We start from the raw sequence: 20,658 nt of genomic DNA on the forward strand, positions 1-20,658 counted from the left end.
CGACATTAGATATCTATAAACAGCAATGAGATTGCTTCTCAGCCTTCTCTTCCAGGCTGAACAGTCCCAGGTCTCTCTTCCTTTCCTTATACAGGAGATGTTACAGGCCCCTACTTACCTTTGTGGCCCTTTGCTAACAGGTGGCATGATATGTCTGTAAAATGTTGCATGTGCTGGTGATACTGTGGAGATTAAAGAAAGTACCACAGAAATAAGACTTCTGAAGGCCAATCTCTCTTGTATTTGCAAATATTCAAGCAGACAGATAGAATAGTGAAACAGTTAATATAAATATCTTTTTTTTTTTTTTTAACAAGCTGATTCAATTTGATTCTGTACTGAGAACAAAACCAGTGTTTTTAGATCTGTATTATTAATTTTTCAGTAATGGCATTGTGAGCTTTAGAAGCTATGCAGAAAATACTATGTAAAAAAAGGGTATAATGCTTCTTTTTCAGTAGTTACCTTTGCGTATTAATGCTCCTAGGCCAACTTTCATGTTTGCTCTTTTTCTACTGGTTCAAGTATGTATAATATTAGTCACACATGCGTTTATTTTATGGTTTATTGTGCTTTTTTCTGTTTCCTGCCCTGGTCAATTAGTACACAGTTAGCAGGTTTTAAGAAGCAAAATAACATGTGTACAAACCATGACTTCTGCCCTCCTCACCCCCAAAACATAACAAAATTGTTAACCCTTTCCGTAGCTGTTGTTGATTTGAGGGCCAGAGAGAGTGGACAAAAAGGCACTTTAGATTCTTTTTTTTTCTCTCTTAGCTGTGCTTCGCTAACTTTCACACCTGTATTTTGTTGAGACCGGTACTTCTTGTTTTATCTTTGAATAAAATTACCTACCTTTCTTTCTTCTATCTTTTTTACAGCTGTGGAGAAGGGGCTAGGAGGGAGGAGTCTCTGGACATTTATATGATGTCCACAAACAAGCTCTTACACAGCTTCTGGGGGCACTAAGCGTTCAGATCTCTTTTGTTTCCTGCTTGACTTACCACTCCATCTTGCTGCTATAGCTAAGAGTTGTTTAAAATAACAGTAATTCTTTCTGCCACGGTAACTGAAAGCTAGTAGTGTGCCTGGCATTTTCTTTCAGTATGTGCAGGTCTTAATGGTCCTGATCTGCTGCATTTATTAAATATAAAAAGTATGTTAAAGAAATGGCGATCTGAGGAACAATTATTGGTGACACATAGTTATTTTGATTTCATAGGCTAACTTTGTCTTGTTTTAAAGTGTAACTAGACTTCAAACAAAAAAACCCCAAACCATAACCAACCAATAACTGAATCCTAGTAGAGTCTGTTGCTTTTGCAATTAATGTTTAGGACTCCATAGAAAAGATAACCATTCTATTGTTTTTAATTCTGTATGAAATAATGACTATTTTGTGGTTAATTTAGTTATGTTTCTTTGGACTGTATATTTCGTAGTGATCCTGCCAACTTTGCTTTCATGTGGAGCAGCTAATTACTGTCATCAATCTTTTTTACGTATGTGTGTATGAAAAATGATTTTTAACACTTGAAGTAGTTTAAAATATGGCCAACTTGCATTTACAATAATTGCATGTGAGATTATCAAACAAGTTAATTAAATATTCGTTTTTGTACTAAATTTCCACTCTACATATAAGTGCTTGTTTTTATTATTTTAATATTATTTGTGGTCCATAAGGGCCTATCCTATTAGTTATGGTTTTGTTTTTGAATGAGATTCTAATCGAAATGAATGTACTGGGCTTTTTAAAGAACTAGGCCTTTAATTTGTGTTGTTCGTAATCAGTTGCTTATATATGTACAGAAAATTTATACATATTTGAAAAGCATTTCCAGATTATTTTGTTCTGTGACAGAGATGGTCTTGAGATAGTAATTTGTGTTTAAAAAAAAAGAAAAAAGAACCTTACTGCAGGAGACAGAGATGTAATGATAGCTAATTCTATGATTCTATGATTTATTGAAACTGTACTGAAAGGTTATTGAGCTGAAATAAGAAAATGAAAAATAATGAAGATAATGATTATTTTAACATCAACTTTAGGAAATCCAGCCTGTGTATCTCTTCTAAATTCCTATAGCTACATCTCGTATCTTCCATAATGAACAGTTGCATATAACTCTTTTTTCCAAGAGCAATAGTCGGGTAACAAATGCATGGCATAATTTTACATAAGTGCTTTGCATTTTTGCCTCAGAATCTGGTCATTTAAAGAAGAGAGTGTTAACATTTGTAGGTACTATTAATGTATTTTGAAAATATTAATACTTTGCAGCTTATGTAGTGCCAAGAGTAAGTCACAGTTACTGGAAAATAGCGATGCATCAGAGTTGGACATTGTTGAAGATCTGAAAAGGAAACTCTGTCAAGCCAAAGAAGAAAAAGTAGACATAATCATTAAACACAATCAAGAAGTAAGTTTTTTTTGTTCTCTTTTATTTTACTCCTAAAAGAAATGTAAATGTGTTTCATTAAAATAATCTTCTTACATGATGTGTCAAAAATGCTGTCATTAGCTGGAAAAAAAAAAAGGCTACATCAAAGATGTCACAGTACAGACCTCTTACACCTATTCATAGGGACTGATAGCAGCTCCGCTGTCATTGCTGGTAATTAAAGTCACTCCAATCTGCGCATTTTTTGCAAGGAAGGGACTTGTTGCCTCTCCCAGTAGTTTGTTAGATAGAATTGCCCAATGACACAAATACATACAAGTCATAGCTTGAATTTATCCTGTTAAAAGGACGGTGTTTTGTTTTATATATATATATTTATATTTCAGGATATTAGGGCATTGTTTTAATTCTGTAGAGTACATAAATATAGTACAGCATTTTTGTGTGTGGGCATAACATCCAGATGGGATATCTTTTAATGGTCTTTCAGTGTCTTAGCTTAGTTCAGATTTGTAGTTTTGCATAATTTATAGCAAAATTATATAGCACAAATATCATGACATTTGTCAAAAGCTTAATACTATTTAATGAAGACTCCGTGCATAGGGAGATACTTAGCTTAATGAAGATACCAACTTAACAAAGATTTTTTCCTCATGATGTTGTGGTGAATTAGTATTAAAATGAAGTATTAAGAATCTATCTTGAGTGTCAGATTTTCTGCAGTCGTATACATAAGGGAGGATGAGCACTGAGTACAGCTGTTGCAGTAATCAGTTTGGGCTTTTTGCTATTAGAATACTTCCCACTTTTGCTAAAGCCAGTATGACAGGTGATGTGCTGCTTTAGACTGTGCTTGTGTAGAGGAATTACCATTGTGGATAGCAGTTCTACTCTTAACAGTTTGCTGGGGTGATTCATGCAGTTATTCATTTTTTTGGTGCTAAATCTAGTCAATAGACCAAACTTACTTTTTCATGTCTGTTCATTATTGGACTCTGCATGCAAATTAAGAGATGGCTATTTCTCCCACAGTAAGCTGGTCTTGTGCTGCATTCTCTTCCCGTTGTCCCATCAGCTGTGGGTTTGTTCTATAAAAGTGGTTTCCAAGGAGTTATCTACCTTTGAAGAGTAACCTTTTAAATTGAGAATTTGTAAGCTTAGCAACGCACAACAAAATTCACGTACTGCACGATGTTGTACTACAATGACAAAATTGGATTACTTTTCAAGCAGATGAAACTATCTGTGACACTGTTGTGTGCCATGTGTTTACAGATAAGGGAAGTGCTCAAGTTAGCTACAACTAGTATTATTAAAGTCAAACTCTGTGGATGTTCTGAAGAAATCTATGATTACTCCCCACCTTCTTTTAATGAAATAGCTTGAATTTTATGTTTTAGACACAGGTTTTGATAGCAATGACTGGACTGCATTCCTTAATCTAGATGAAATTACTTTTTAAAAGATTTTCCATTCTTAGTTTATTAGATTTAGCTGCATTCTGCTCGACTACTGAATAATTATGTTGGACTAAACTTTGTTTATATGCTTGCCTGTCGGTTATTGGATGTCTGCTAGTCTAGTATCCTTTCATGACTGTCTTTCAGGTGTTAAATTTGGAGAAAATCAGTATAGATTTATCAGTTGAACACAACGTTCTGGTTGCTGCAGTTTATGCTTTTAACGTACAGGAAGATGATAATATTATGGCTGTTATTTTCTTATGGTAGAATGGTTTTGGAAAATGGAAGGGGTTTTTTTGGAGTACCTGAAGTCAGTCTAGGAATATGAATAGTTTGGTTATAAAAAACAATGGGAATAGTCAGTACTCATTTACACAGATTTTGTCTTTTGCGAGAGTGGATTTTAAGTTCAAGTATAATGAGTAGGTAGCTGTAAATACAATTGAAGTTCTCTTTCTAAAATATTCTTCAGATGTATTTCTGTAATATGCTGCTTCTTTAAAAGAGCATTCTTGCTAGTTTTCTGAAACAAATTTATTTTGTAGCTGCGTAACTATGAAATCCAGATTGTCAAATTACGGTCTGAATTTGAGAAAGGAGAGGCAGTTCGACAAAGTCTGGAGTATGAATTGGCAATTGCCAGAAAAGATGCTCGTTTGAGAATATGTACTGTAGAAGAAGAGTTAAGTGATGCAAGAAACAAGCTTGCAGAGCTGCAAGGTAAGTTTCTAAAGAGCAAATACTGAATAATGGTAAAATCTGTTCCAGGTCAAGAAGAGAACTGAGTTCCAGTAGGTTAATTAAGTTTCCCACTTATTGCTGTGTTTTTTGAATCTCTCTTATCTTTCCCATCTCTTAACCATCTATTTTCATAAATTCTTAACGCTTACTGGCTCATACATGAGTTAAAATTAAACTATTACGCCTGTCATTTCCGTTTTTTTCTTTTCTCTCCATGGATTCTGTTGTTCCCTCTTTAACTGCTGTCCTTGTACAGAATTGTAATCATGGTTAATCCACAATTAACCCCCTTTGGATAGTAGTGTGGAGCAGTTCTTCCTTCCCTTTTCACAAAAAATAAATCTGTTCCTGTTCATTTGTTTGTACTATTTCCAACAACTTATTTTTCTAGCATTTCTTTTGTATTTCACCTCTTCAAAAGCATCATATTTTCATCATTCTTGTCTAGTTCCCATTCTTCCTCCTTGTTTCACTTTTGATAGGTAATGGAACATATATGTTGCAAAGTTACTCTATTCTTTGGAAATATGATAATAGTTAGTGGCTGACTTTTATCTAGACATTTTTTCTTGCTAGTTTTATATCCAGAAACTCAGATTTCCTTGATTCTTCTCAACAGTGTATGTGGAATTTCTCATTCTTACCTCACTTAGAGGTCCATTTCTAGTTATCTAAGTAAGTATAACACCTTTTAAATCTAGTAGAGGAGATATATTTGAGTTTGAACCTTTGATTTTTCAGTGAAGAGTTTGGAGTTCTTCTCATGTAGAGCTTGTCTTCCAAGAGATGAAGAAGACTTAGAAACTTGGAAATGCTTAAAAGTGCCAAGTGTTTCTAAGATAATTAGAAAACTGAACTTTTAAGTCCTTTGGAGAATAAAAGACAAAGTAAAAAGTTCTTTGGGAATTTTAAGCCTGAACTGTTGGTTTCTTACTTAGAGGAAACTGTCTTGGGATGCGCATTTTGCTAGTTTACATGGCAGTTTTGAGTCTGTTGTGATTTAGATGTGAGTAGTAGGTGTTTGTACACTTTAACATACTTAAAATCTCATTTTGTAATATCTTGTGATCTAGAAAAAGTTGTATTTGGCAGTTGGCAGCTCTGTTGCGTAGCTGGCAGTGGGTGGTGGGCGTGGAGCCGTGGCTGAACCTTGCAGAAGGAGATCTGTTCTAGTTGGCCCTGCAGCAGATGAACCCACTCACTCGCTGTGATAGCGTGTCCACCAGTGAGCTTGTGGCACCTCTGTAAACATAGCCCAGAAGGAGTGGTAAATTGTAGGAAGAAGCAAAGAAGTGCCGGAGCAGAAGAGAGATGGGGGAGGGACCTGGATGGAGCAGAAGAAAAGACAGAAAGGAATGGAGGAAGGCTAGGGCCGAAGTAGTAATCTCCAAGCAGGGTCTGGGAGGTAGGACTCCGTAAGGGCTTCTGCCACTGGTGGAATCACAGCGTACTCACCCTGATCACCAAACAGACTGAGTTTGTTGTGTGATGAGGAGACTGGATGGCAAAAAGGGGGATAAGAGGTTTTGCAGAATTTTTTTTTCCACCTGTCAGTGTATTAGTTTCTTTCTGATGTTGAAAGAAACTATACTTAGTAGTCTGTTTGAATTGTCTGAAATCCCCCAGGCTGTTTTTTTTTATTTTGCCATTGCTGCTAAAGATGTAAAATAATATTAATGTTGTTTCTCAGTTCTTTTACTGTTTGTAACTTTCTGCTTGTTTTCTTGGCCATTTGAAGCTGCCTACAGTTCTTCAGTGTTCTGATGTGACTCTGTCTGGCTTGGGTACAAATAAGCCCTTCCGTCCTATAGCCCTTGTCAATATTTCCTCCTTTTTTTTTTTTTTTTTTTTTTTTTGCTGTTCTCATTGAGGCTTGTTTTTCTGCCACCTTAAAATCCTTTCCCACTGTTTGGTCCACTAAGTCTTGATGTGCCTCTTCATTTTGCTCTTCAGTTCAGGAAAATTTTCAAAAAACTGGGATGAATTTGAAATAAAAAGCTGTTAGAGTTGATCACATAATTTAAGTGTTGCTAGCTGAGTTTAGCAAGATGAGAAACTGATACAAAATACATCAGAGCCAGTTCATAGAGTAACACAACATTCTTAGTCAAACTGCTTAATAGGCATGGGTAATTAAGGTTTCCACAGCAGTTACAATATTGCAGATTAGTGTATACTGTGTTCTGCTACCTCAGGCACTTGCTGGGCTGGAGCAACACTAAGATTCCTTGTACAAGGTAAGCATTTTCTCACTGGCCTATCATGCCTTGCGTTATGGAATCATAAGAATCACAGAATGGCTTGAGTTGGAAAGGACCATAAAGATCGCCTAGTTCCAGCTGCCCTGCAGTGGGCAGGGAATTCTTTCAGAGACCAGGATGCCCAATGCCTCATCCATCCTGGCCTTGAACACCGCAAGGAATGAGGCATGCACAGCTTCTCTGGGCACCCTATTCCAGTGCCTCACTACCCTAATAGTGAAGAATTTCTTCCTGATGTCTAATCTTAAGTCTATCCTCTTTTAATTTATAACTCATACCCTTATCTTGTCACTACGCTTTCTGATGAAGACTCTTCCTCAACCTTTCCTGTACGTCCCTGTTAGATACTGGAAGGCTGCAGTGAGGTCTCCTCAAAGCCTTCTCTTCTCCATGCTGAACAAGACCAACTTATCCTCTCTTCAAGAGAGGAGGTGCTCCAGCCCTTTGATTATCATTGTGGCTCTCTTCTGGACCTCTTTCAACAGATCTATTTCATTCTTACGTTAGAGGCTCCAGAGCTGAACACAATACTGCAAGCAAGATTTCATGAGAGCAGAATGGAGAGGAAGAATCTTCTTTTGATCTGCTAGCTATGCTTCTTCTGATGCAGTCCAGGATATGGCTGGGTTTCTGTGCTGCAACTGCACATTGTTGATACGCGTACATTTTTTTTGTCCACCACTACTCCCAAGTCTTTCTTTGCTGAACTACTCTCAATCTGCTCATCGCCCAGCCTGTATTTGTACTTAGGATTGCCATGACTCAGATGCAGGACCTTGTGCTTAATCTTTTTGCACTTCATAGGGCTCAGAGAGGCCCACTACTCAAGCCTGGCCAGGTCTCTCTGGATGGCATCCCTTCCCTCCACTGTGTCAGAGGCACCACTCAACAGGTTTTCCTACAGTCACAGAATCGCAGTATTGCAGGAGCTGGAAGGGAACTCGAGAAATCATTGAGTCCAACTCCCCTGCTAAGGCAGGTACCCTAGAATAAGTTGCACAGGTAGGTGTCCAGACATGTCTTGAACATCTCCATAGAAGGAGACTCCACAACCTCTCTGGGCAACCTGTTCCAGTGTTCTGTCACCCTTACTGTATAGAATTTCTTCTGCATGTTAGTATGGAACTTCCTATGTACAAGTTTTAGGCCATTACTCTTTGTTCTATTGCTACACACCACCAAGAAGAGCCTGACCTCATCCATTTGCCTCCCACCTCCCTTTAGATATTTATAAGTTATCAGATCCCCTCTCAGTCTTCTTCTTCCCAGGCTGAGTAGACCCATGTTACTCAGCCTTTCCTCATATGAGAGCTGCTCCAGGCCCTTTATCATCTTTGTGTCTTTCCACTAGGCTCCTTCTAGGAGATCCCTGTCTTTTTTGAACTGGAGGGCCCAGAACTGGACACAGTATTCTAAATGTGGTCTCATCAGGGCAGAGTAGAGGTTCCTTTCATTAGGTGGGTGCACATCTTTATAGTCTTCAACAGTGTTTAACTGAACTCCAAGTTAAATAGGGGAGACTCAAATCAGTTAGAAATGTGGAAATACACTGACCAAATATTGTGGAAATCTGAAATTAAGTCCTCCATGCTATTGAGACCTCACTTGAAAGAGTTATCTCAAGTTTTTAATCTTTTCCAAGAGGAAAAGAGCTTCAATTCATAAAAACCTCTGAAAGCATTCTTAGGTCCTTACGACAAAGACGCTACTCAAGCCTCAAAATTTTGCATTTTTATAGGGGAGGTGGTGCCATCCTGTGCTAGAAATATTTGTTGTAATGTTCCACAGAATATCGCAGTACATACAAGAACCAACACTTACTTTTTTTTCTGAACATGCTTAGCAGTAGTATTTGTCTTCTTTTTTTCTCTTTTTCTTTAAACGATAGTGTTCAATGAAAAGCTTCAGCAGAGAGTGGTAGAGACTGAGAAAACATTTCATATTGCTCAACAGAAGTGGAAAGAACAACAGCAAAGACTTGCAAGTGAAAAGGATGATATTCTCAGAACACACAAGGATGAATATGAATTGGTTCTTAAGGAAAGAAGTGAACTAGAAAGTGTTTTGCAGGTATGATCTGTTAATAGTTTTAAAGATGAATTGCATGAGATAATGCCTGGAACTTTTTTTGGTGCAAAAGGTTGGGTAGTGGATTGGGATTTTTTCTGGTAGAGGAAAGAAATCTCCCTCATAGATGAATGTTGCAGTATTTTTTCTGAAGAATATAACTTTATAAAGGTATACTTACTGTTTTGCACTTTCTTGGTTTGTTGGAATGTGATATAGCAGGTTTCATGTTAAGCGATTAGACCAAGCTAATAGTGCACAGTGGTGGTGAGGTCCACATCTACTGTATACAGTTCAAAGCTGAATTAGTAGAACCAGGGAAGCCTAAGACCTAGCTTCTAACTCAATTTTCATTTTACCTCCCTTAATATGACGTGTATTCCTTTGCCTCTAAGCATGAAAATCACTTGTACAGTATGGAGATAACGCACTCATGGAACGCAGACTGTGATAATGGGATTTCCAAATGTGTGTTGTATGTTATTGACTCCATACAACATAAGAAAAATGTGATTTATGTCAGTGAAGTTCTAAAATTTCTGTAACCTTAGCACTCATAGAAAGAACTGCTGTTGGAAATTCAGGTAGGAAAAAAATCATTTAGCGTTTAGAGGTGATATGTCATGTCTTATACTGTGGATTTTTATTCTTCAGGTAATTAATTTCTATATATTTCTGGAAAGTCACTTTCTATATTGGGCTCCACTGGCATGCATAAATCCCTTAGATGCTAAATATGTTCATAATTTTAATAGTTTTTATACTTAGTTCACAATCAAGCAATTGAAAACAATTGTATTTCAAAGAAGTGTAGTAATATTAAGCTGTGGAAGTGTTGAGTTAACATGCCCAACCTTTAACATGCGCCACTGGGATACTAAAAATCACATAATTATAATTTAATCATTTTAACCTCTGTAATGGAAAATTAGATCACCTTATGCCTCAGCAGTATAATAACACCATTTGAGGAAAAGTGAACAGGTATTTAACTACTATTAGAGAGCATCTAAGAGAGGGCTATGAAGATAGTGAAGGGTCTAGAGGGTAAGATGTGTGGGAAGTGACTGAGGTCCCTTGGTTTGTTTCAGCCTAGGGATGGGGAGACTGAGGGGAGACCTCAAAGCTGTAGGCCCCATCTCACACAGAGTGGAGAGGCAGGTGCTGATCTCTTGTGACAGCAACAGGACCTAAGGGAACAGTGTGCAGCTGCCTCGAGGGAGGGTCATGTTGGGGATTAGGAAAAGATTCTTCACTGAGTCAGTGGTTGCGCACTGGAATGGGTTTGCAGGGCAGTGGTCATGGTACTAAGCCTACTGAAATTTAAGAAATGTTTGGACAGTGCTCTTAAGAGTTGTAATTTTGGGTGATCCTGGATGGAGCCAGGAGTTGAACTTGATGATCTCTGTGGGTTTGTCTCGTAGAGTTCAGGATATTCTAATATTCGTGCTTTAAAAGAAGTGTAGAGCAAAGGCTCTAGTAGGGTTGATAGCCATTTACTCATAACATTGACATATGCAGAGAACAAGTTGCTATTTAGAGATTCATTTTCTATTATTCAACTCCAGGTTTTTAAAAATATTTTTCATTTTATTCTTTATAACTTCCTATAAAATATGAGAAACTTGACTCGGACTGGGTGCTGGTCAAGCAGTGGAAAATAAGCTCTGCTTTCTTCCCACACTCTCAGCTCCAGACCTGGGGCAGTGCCAAACAGTCCTCCCAGGTGACGCGAAACAACCCTTGTCTGGTAGCTTGGAAGCTATGTTCTGACAGCGAAGTTCTCTTGTGCTACATTATGATGCTGTTAATCTGATTTTATACTGTACCCATAGGAACATCTATGAGAAAAAAATAAGAGCAGAGAGAATTGCTTAATTACATCTGTTGCATGAGTACTGTGAACTTTCTTTTCAATTCTTTGAAAGCAGGACATAGTAAGAAAGCTGCAATTAGACCTGATTGAGAAATCAAGTGGTGTGGCTGTATAATATATTTGTCCTTGTGCTTGCAGAAGGAGTTGCACTGTGTCAACGGTTTGGCCCAGTTTTGGGTCAGTTCCATGACTAATGGGGCAGAGGGACGCACAGGTCCCCGCCCCGAGACAGGGGGAAGGAGGGTAGGGAAAAGGTAGGGAGATGGGCCTGAAAACAAAACAGCAGCAATGAGCTAAGGGAGAGAATTAATTTACTGAACATGATAATGGAATGTGAGATAGCACAAAATAATACAATATAACTGGAATTGTAGCTAATAAATAAAATGAGAGAGAGTGTCCAAAACCCGAAGGCATTACTTTAATACTGAAGGCAAGACGGCTAGGGAGCACACACTCAGAGATGAGCAGTAAAAGAAAGGGCAGTCTCGTGACATGCGAGCAGTTTTATCTTTCCCTCTAAATCAAAAATGGAAATGGAGCAGTGGAAGTCTTCTGGGATATGTAGTAGTTCTTATTTTCTGGGAACTATGTACCCGGAAATATTGACAAGCCACAGAACTGGAGCATTAACTCTTACTGCCAGTGCACTACATGATGTTATGATGTGGAATACTGATAACAAAAATCATAAAACCATGACACACTGTATTGTTATCTTAACACTCAAGAGACCTGGTTGTGGAGAAAGATCACACAGCACTGTGTGATTTTGTTTAGTTTTGGTCTTACTGGATAGAAAGAAGAGAGATTCTAAGTATGCATGCCAATCCTTCTTGGAAAAGTTGCACCTAATGAGCTGTAATTCTGAAATTGGCTATGGAAATCCTGAGGTGGGCATGAAAATGAAGTCAGTTTAACCTATTTAAATGTGTCTCCAATGAATCAGAGGGCACTCACAGGGATCATTGTGTCCAAATCCTGACTCAACCAATATTCAAACCATATTTATGAGAGCATTGTTGCCTTCCTTTGCATGCTCTTTAAGAGCTTTATGTCTTTCTGTCAGCGGTTTATGGGTAGGTTTGGCGCAGTTCCGTGACTAAGGGGGTGGGGGGACCCACAGACCCACGCTCCGGGAAAGGGAAAATGGAAATAGGGTAGGGAGATTGGTCTAAAAACAAAACAGCAGCAACGATCTGAGGAGAAACAAACTGATTTACTAAATAAGGTATTGAAATGCAAGATAACACAATAAAATACAATATAATTGGAATTTAAGCTAATAAATCAAAATGAGAGAGAGTGTCCAAAAACCAAAAGGCCTTACTCTGATGCTGGCGGTGAGACAGCTAGGGAGAGAGGCGCTGCTGGGATGAGCAGGAAGGGAAGAGAGAGCAAAAAAGGGGAACGTCTCGTGATATGCAAACAGTTTTTAATCTTCCCCTCTGAATGGAAAATGTTAACAGAACAGCGAGCAGTCCTCTGGGAGATGTAGTTCTTCTCTTCTGAAAAGCAGGTACCCGGAACCATCCACAGTCCACGGGACTGGAGCATTAACTCTTTAACTCCCAGTGCACCACATGATGTTATGATGTGGAATGCCGATAACCAAAAATCATAAAACCATGTCACTTTCTTATGTTGTGGTGCTCAAAACTGCACTCAGTGCTTGAGGTGAGGCTGCGCCAGTGCAGAGGAGAGAAGTCTCTTCCCTCAATCAGCTGGAAGTGCTGGGACTGATGCACCCTAGCGTGCAGTTGATCCTTTTGGCTGCCAGGACCCACTGCTGACTCGTTTTCAACTTGCTATCAACCGGAGCCCTCACATCCCTTTCCATGGAGCCGCTCTCCAGCTTCTTGTCTCCTAGACTGTACAAGCATTCAGGGTTGTCCCATCCCACATGCAGAATCCAGCACTTACTGTTGTTGGACTTCATGTGATTGTTGATTGCCTAGCCTTCGAGGCTGTCAAGATTTCTCTGCAAGGCCTTTCTACCCTCGAGGGAGTCAACATTTCCTCCTAATCTAGAGTCATCCACAAATTTACGTAGCATACTATACCTTCAACTCCTACATTGAAGTCATTTAACAAAAGATGTAAGAGGACTGACCCCAAAATAGAGCCCTGCAGAACCCCACTAGTTATTGGCCACAAGCTTGATGGCCGCCATCCAATTCACTGTAATTCTTTGAGCCTGACATGTCAACTACTTGTTCAACCATGGATTACATTTGTGTTTAGCTGTATGCTGGATGTTTTGTCCTGGAGGATACTGTGAGACACAGTGTCAAAAGCTTTGCTGAAATTCATAAAGGTTACGCTGACTGGAGGAAAAGTAATCCTTTCTGATTTCTAACAGGTTCTTTGATGTGCTCTATTGATTATGCTTAACAGACCATCTGCTTCATAATATAAGAAAGCTTTGGAGTTCAATAAGAAGTACAATAGCATCACCTTGTGGTTAGCTAGAAGATATTATTATTTCCCCAGAAGTACTGCAGAGTTTTTTCTTAAATTACTTGTGCAATCACATTGCTTATACACCCATTAAAAAAAAGTCAGCAATGTTTTTATGTGTGTGTATAGTGTGTACATGCTATGTGATCGTATGTGTATATTTTTTAGTCAAATGTTTCTCTTTGTACTTTCTAAGGGCAGGTGACTATTGGGCTAATGTGGTACAGTTTCATACTTCAAAGAAGTATGAAAGTCTCGAAACTTTTTTAATAATCTGACATCCTACAACTCAACTTGTATAACCAGCTTGACGTCTTCCTTTTAGCTGTAGTCTGATTAATGTCAACTACGTTTCCAGTATAAAATATTGTCATGGTTTTGTGATTTTCGGTTATTGGTATTCCACATCACAACGTCATGTAGTGTATGTACCTGGTTCTCAGAAGAGAAGGACTACTACAGTCCCCACGGTACTTTGCTCCTCTGTTACCATTTTCCAGCCGGAGGGAAAAGATAGAAGCTCGCAGTATAAAAACTTGCAGATCACGAGACCTCGTCCCTTTTTCCACCGTCTCTCGTCTTGGCAGCACCTCGCTCTCCAGCCGTCTTATCGTCGGTAGTAGAGTAAGGCCTACCTTGATTTTGGGACATTCTCTCTCTCTGTATTGGATTTATCAGCTTAAATTGTAATTATATTGTATTATAGTGTGTTGTTTTGCATTCCGATATCTTATTTAGTAAATTAGTTTGTTTCTCCTCAGATTGTTGCCGCTGTTCTTTGCTCTCAGGGCCATCTCCCTACCCTTTTCCCCTTTTCCCTTTTCCTGGGACGTGGGCCCGTGGGTCCCCCGTCCCCTTCGTCACGGAATCGGGCCTAGCGCCCGTAAACCGTTGACAAATATTTTTAAATCTCGACACAATATTTTTCCAGGGAACTAGGTATTACTTATTTAATACATATTTTTCCCAGCTTAGTTTTGTTAATGTCTGGAAGTTGTACCTGAAGAGATGTAGATATTTATCTTTTCAGTGTGGAGAGAGTGTGAGTAATTGTGTACTAAACTTTTCTTTTTTGCTCTACTGTGGGACAAAACTTGTGTATTGGCTTGATACAGTAGGAGGAGACATTAGGGGATTAGTTTAATTTGTTTCTAGGACTGTTATTTTTGCAATATTGAATTTACTTTATGTTGCCATTCTTAATTCATATTTCACACAGATGTTCCTTGTTATCTTTGCAGAGGATTTGAAAAAGTCATATGATAGTGCGTGCACATGGATGAAGAGACAAAATAAACTTACTTTTTAATTAGCAGTTGGTAATGCTTGGCATCTTAGAGTGGTCATGATTCCCTTACTGCCATGTTAGAGCGGTCAAAACTTTCTACTTTCAGTTCGGAAGAACATCTAAAACCCTTATCTAGATTCTGGAAGCAAGTTGTATTTATTTGATCTTTGTGTATAAATATGCTTCTGTCAGATTGCAGTCTTCCAAAAAATCATTCTATATGAATAATTAATTTTGCCATTCTCTTTCTCCCTGCTAGGGATATGCTTTATGATTAGTAATTTCTAGGAACAAGAATATGTGATGTAGGAATAATAGCAGAGTTTGCAGACCAACTGAATAGCTCTGTTTTATTTTCACAAAATGTCTCTTGCCATGATATTGAATAGGATTAAATGAGCAAGAGGACTTAATGTAATCTTTCTGTGTTTTGCACAGAAAGCCATTTTAACAAATTAGGTCTCCAAAGGTTCTCCAGGTAAATCACTGGATTTATAGCTTGTTCCTGATCCTGGTTATGGGAAAGCTTATTCCTGTCCACTAGACTAAAGCTATTAATTCTGAGACTTCTGTGATCTCTCCAGCTTAAGTATGTGTTAGACTACTAGGAGTTCATTATTTGGCTACTTTTCTCCCAGCCAGCTGTGGTGTGAAAGTGGATTTTGTAGCAGTGACTCCATGGAGTTGTGGAGTCCAGTAGTGCTATTAATTATGACACTTTGTACCTTTTCTCATCTTCTGAATGCAGAAATTTAAATGGGAAACAGCATCTTTATTATTTTAGTACTGAGAGCTACCTAGTGGATCCCCATGCATAATTGTTTAAAGTAATTCAATTTCTGGACAAATGTCTTTGTAAGATTAGCAGAAATGAACATTATTAGTTTATGGAAGTAACCAATTCCAAAAACATCTGATTTGATTTCAAGTTCAATTAATTAAAACCAAAGCAAAATAAAACTTCCTGTCCCTATGTATCCTTTTGTCTAGTGCAATTGCATGCTTTACTCCCCATCATTGCCATTTGGTAGAATGAGAGAAGAGGTTGAAAGAGTTGCTCTTTACTATTTAAAGTTTCCTGTGGGGAATTGTCTCTGCTTTTAGTATGATCACAGAAGGTCATATTTATACTAATTTTTGAAACAATGTGTTTTGCCTGGTGGTGAATGAAGAACATATGTGCACTTGGGCAGGTGGTTCTCTTGACAGGTTGGATTTTAATAAATGGTTCTAATTCAGTTTCTGGCCCCAAAATGTTCCTTTTATAAGCTCTTTATTATTTTTATTATACTTTAACAAAAGTATTATTTCATTCTCTCTTTTTTCTTTCTTTTCTGTAGAAGCAGAATAGTGCACTGCAAAACTTATGTAAGAAAATGAAAGATATGGAGCTGGAACATCATGACTGTTCTGAACTGCTTACTCACCAAGTACACGAGCTTGAATGCAGAGCTGAACAAGAGGAGCGTCTTAAGAAAGATCTCGAAGTAATGCTTTTTGGTTACTGCTATTAGTCTCAAGAAACACTGAAGCTCTGAGCAATTTTATTTTTGTGGGGTGGAACCTCCCAGTTAGCTGGTGATTTCTGTTTACTGAATTGACAAAATGTTGAACATCCCTTTTGCAGAGTAGACTGAATAGACCAATGCCACTTACTATTTGAGTCTCACTTGAGACTGGTGTTTGAAGATCAGATGGCAAAAGGAGCATGGAAATAAGGCTAAGATCAGGAAACCTTTATTTTCTGTACATTATCCCTAACCATGTAATGTCTTTTTTTTTAATCCTCTATTCTTTTTTGCCTAGGTAATTTTTTTTTTTGCACAAGTTTTTATAGTAAGTAAACTTGAAATATAGTAGAGCTGAGAAAGGTGCCAGATGGTGTACTTGGTAGAGAGAATAACATACTAGCAGATCACAGTGGTGTTTTGCAGATCACAGTGGTGTTTTGCAGCACTCCCATCTATATCTAAATGCTAAAGGTAGTTTTGGTTTGTGTGTTGAATGATACCTGTTAACTGAGAAGTCTGAACCTTTTCTAGCTAGTGTCTTCTAAATGTATTTCTTTTACTAAAATGCTATTTGCAGTTTTCTCCAAACTTTCACTATTTTGTTCATCTACAGAGTAACTTTTATGGTAACTGCTGTCTGAATGTGTGATCTGAACCGAGACATTCTTGACCAAAGACTTGTTACTGCTAAAAAGCATAGTAACCAGATGATTCTTTATCCTGATTTAAGTTTCCTACCAAAGATTCTTTTAGATCTTTCCTATGACCAAGTTTAGAAAATTGGCACTTGTGGAAAATTAGGAGTCCTTAAAGATAATGTGATGTACAGTTTTTAGCTATGTTTGTTCTTTGTTATTTTTCCCCTTAAAAGCAAAGAAAATGTTTAAATAATTTGTTGCTAGAAAGGTAGAACTCTGCAGTAAAGTACAAAAGAAAATTACTACAGGGAACATCAAAGCTCATCAGCTAAAATCACTGATTATTGGCGAACAAGATACACATTTGTACCCTCGGAGATCGATAGGAAATCCATTGTTAGGTATTGCAAGGTGCATATGCTGGCTTAGGCAGAATTGCCTTCAGATGGAAAGTACTATGAAATTTGAATAGCCTATTTAAAACAAAGATTTTTTGCTTCAAAGTGCTTTCACGAAGGCTTTTTTTTGGTGTGACTTCATGACATATAACGTTAACATAGAAATCATGAGCTGAAAGGAAGAATAAGGCAGGCAATGGTTTCTCTCTTTAATTAATTTGATTGGGTGTATTTACCGTCTGTAAATTTGAAAAGGAAGTTCTCAGTTCCTCAAACATATAGCTGTGTGCTGGAGATGGTTTTATGGAATGCGATCTATTAACCAAAATCAGCCAAGATAACTTAATTATTGCTTCATTTTTATTATAATTAATATATTGATCTCTTAATGATCTAGTGAGAAAACAACAAACACTATAGAAAAAGTGTTCTTGTGGTACTTCTAAGTGTAGGTGTTTAAGCAATGATGAAGGAAGGTGTGTGATAAATGCTCTTGCCTAGGAAGCTTTTAAGCAAATGAGCACAAGTCCGTGTGTATACTAATAGTGAAAAGTAAATTAAACTTTGGTGCATATGCTCTGGTCAGCATGCATCTCACCATCATAAAAATAAATTTCGAATGAAAGGACGTACCATTCTATGCTTGAAATCAGTAATGAGAATCTTTGGGAAAAACCCAACAAAACACCTTTATTCTTTAAGAAGTAGAAGCACTAGATGTTTTGAGTTTATTGGTTATCTTACTTAGCTTATTGCTACCTTGAGACTTCATACTGGGTGGTGGACTTAAAATTCTAGGGCTTGTGGCAGCGAAATTATCTGCACTGTACAAAATACCACTTCTCTGCATCTCTGTTTGTTGGGCAAAGTTTGTTCTGCCTCTTCTGTGATAATGAAAGGCTACCAACTCAAAGTTTCTGAATTTTAGAATTGGGATTGATAAAACCTATTTTAAATTGCTCTATTACCCATAATCCTCTCCCCTCCAAATTAAATATAGTGAGGAGCAGTTTATTATTAACAGAGCTTGAAGTGTGATTTGCAGCCCTTCTTGTTCAAAGCCTTTCTTTGATTTTTACATTTGTCATTCTACTTCTTCTCTTGCATTCTGGAACTCTGTCGGGTAGAGGTATTATCTTTCCTTCATGCAGAAGCAGAGTGGAGGGACCTCAACAAAAAAGACCAGATATGCTCTTCTTCAACTGTAGTGTGGCTACTGGAGCTTACTCCTTGGAAATTATGAAGGAGGTAATGGAGAGATAGTCAAGGACAGATCTGTTGGATAAAGGAAGGGGAAGTGAGCACCACCTTCCCTCCTCATTGATGGAAGGAAAGGACCATACCCTTTTTAAAGGGCATGCTGTATTTCCACGTATCCTTAGGTGCTTCTGTGAAGCCTGGAGATTGTTGAGATTTAAGCTCATTACTATGTGTAGAATTTCTTCCTCTCTACCGTAAGCAGCTGCCTTGCTAGCATGATAGCTTCTCTGCATCATATTTTCAGTTGCTACATTCTTCCTGTGTACTGTGGAAGAGGCATTAAAGAAGGGCAATAAAGTCTAAGCAGTAGTTCTTACTGTGTGCCTAATTGCTTAAGTTTCCATGCAGTTCTGTATTGCTCTCACATGGTTCTGTGTCAGTTTAAAACTTCTTGATGTACGGGAATAAGTATTACCTATTAGAAATACAGATAGTTCTGTTAAATTTCTGATAACAGAATCACAGAATTGTAGGGGCTGGAAAGATCCTCTAAAGATCGAGTCCAACCCCACTGTTAAAGCAGGCTATCTAGACCAACCTGTATTTAAAGCTGTGGTTAAATTATAAATGTTATTTTTACCTATAATGTTGGTATTTGAGGTGGATTTCCATTCAGAAGCCTTAAAGTAGCAGTACACCTCAAACAGAAAATGATTTTTTTTCATGTAGTAGTTCTGTGTTTATCTGCCTTCATGGAACATTTGGCTTATGGATTGCTTTTTTTTTTGCTTTCTTCAAATGGGAAAATGGTCTCAGAAGTTACTGTTATTTAAATACCCGTACAAACTACCTTATATAAGCGGGCATTAAATAGGAAATGTGTACCTTATTTTTTTCTGATGACAGTGATGATCTTAGGGTGGTTTGTCTGGAGAAAGGGATCATTCTGATTTAAAGGTAATCCTTTAATTTTTTGCTATTCACTGCCTCTTCATATGCAGACAGGATGAAGTTTCTTGGAGTTCATGAAGCTGTTTACTACCCTCTGCTGGACATAAGAGAGAAGTCCGTGAAAAAATACTTGTTGCTGTAATGAATGGAAATGAAAAATTTAGAATCTTTCTTTGACACTCTTTCAAAGGATTGTATCTGTTATATTGTAATAGAAAGAAAAGAGAAAATTCTTATCTCCTCCTCCTCCTTTTTTTTTAATATTACTCAGGTTTTCTCCAGTTATAATTCTGAACATGATCTAAATTAATAGATTTCTAGTTTCTGGAGTATATTTCTAGATTCTGGAATAAGAATTGATAGGAATGATTAGTCTGTGGAAAATTACCATTATTCTGTTGCAAGATAGCTGTTGGTACAGTGTCTAACTTGCTAGCTTTCTAGCTTGCAGCAGTACCAAATGTAGTGTATTACTGCATGAGCCTCGAGTCCTTCTGAACACATACTCTACGAGAAAAAAAAAACCACTGAAGCTGAAACATTGTTTTTGTTCTGTCTCTTTAGCCCAAGATTCAGTAGTCAAATTCTTGATGGATTTGTATTGAACTCATCAAGATCCTACTGTTTATACATGTTAATTTTCTGGAACCAGATTCTTCTAGTTTTGCCCTTTGCTCCACTACTCTGGAAGGTTGATTTCTTGGGAAATATAAAGCAATCTGTATATAAAAGCAGTGTTTCTTGTGACGCGTCTGGATGCCAAAAAGCTGGGTGGGAAAGCTATTTGATGAACAGGGAATGAGAGGGGAACGTGGATAGTTATCATGAAAAACATAATCATTATTGTATAGATTTCAAACTTTGTCTTGTTCACGGAAATGTGGTGATTTTCTATTTTCTGTTTTATGTTTTTGAGAGTGCCAGCTCTCAGTAGGTTGGAGCTCAAGGTATGTCACGGTTTTTAAGCCTTTCTCTTGAGGCCTGAAAAATGTCCCGTAATTCGGTTTATTTTGTTTCTGTGACTTTGAGTATATTGTCATTTTAAGATCAGTCCTTCAGCTTTCAGTGGGTCTTTCTATGTTCCCCTCCTTTATGTATATAGACATTTTAATATCCTGCTAAACGTGTGGTCTTGCATTACTTTGGTAATGCTGCTGTGATGGGAAAATGACTGGGAGGAATACTTGTTTGAGTGATGATCACCCTCTGTATTTACACAAAGTGTAAGTATATGTAATAATAAAGTACACGTAATAATAAAGTTTTGAATGTACTAAATTTGTTGCTCTATACTAGTCAGTGAATCAAGAAATTGAATCTCAGATAAAAACAAAATTGTGAACAGACAAAACTAACCAGACTTTCTTTTTTTAATTTGTTGTTAGTAAATTCACTG

The 20,658-nt window shown here is 37.6% G+C and overlaps 1 protein-coding gene across 10 annotated transcripts in view; it reads left to right on the top strand.

The window, feature by feature from the left end:
• The window catches only part of CCDC171 (coiled-coil domain containing 171), a 173,714-nt gene that overhangs the window by 2,742 nt on the left and 150,314 nt on the right, over window positions 1–20,658 (top strand). For 9 of the 10 annotated variants that reach the window (XR_002433292.1, XR_002433293.1, XM_021380202.1 and 6 more), the window contains exons 3-6: window positions 2,285–2,423; window positions 4,417–4,591; window positions 8,762–8,943; window positions 15,905–16,051. Coding sequence is in view for 8 of the 10 variants with exons in the window: in XM_021380202.1 (XP_021235877.1) it covers window positions 2,285–2,423; window positions 4,417–4,591; window positions 8,762–8,943; window positions 15,905–16,051 (643 nt within the window). In the remaining 2 variants the exon portion in view is untranslated. Of the gene's footprint in view, window positions 1–2,284; window positions 2,424–4,416; window positions 4,592–8,761; window positions 8,944–15,904; window positions 16,052–20,658 lie in introns of those variants that run through there. The other variant, XM_021380205.1, reaches the window with a different exon arrangement.

Source organism: Numida meleagris, chromosome Z (genome assembly GCF_002078875.1).
Source record: "Numida meleagris isolate 19003 breed g44 Domestic line chromosome Z, NumMel1.0, whole genome shotgun sequence".
NCBI classification, from domain to species: Eukaryota; Metazoa; Chordata; class Aves; order Galliformes; family Numididae; genus Numida; species Numida meleagris.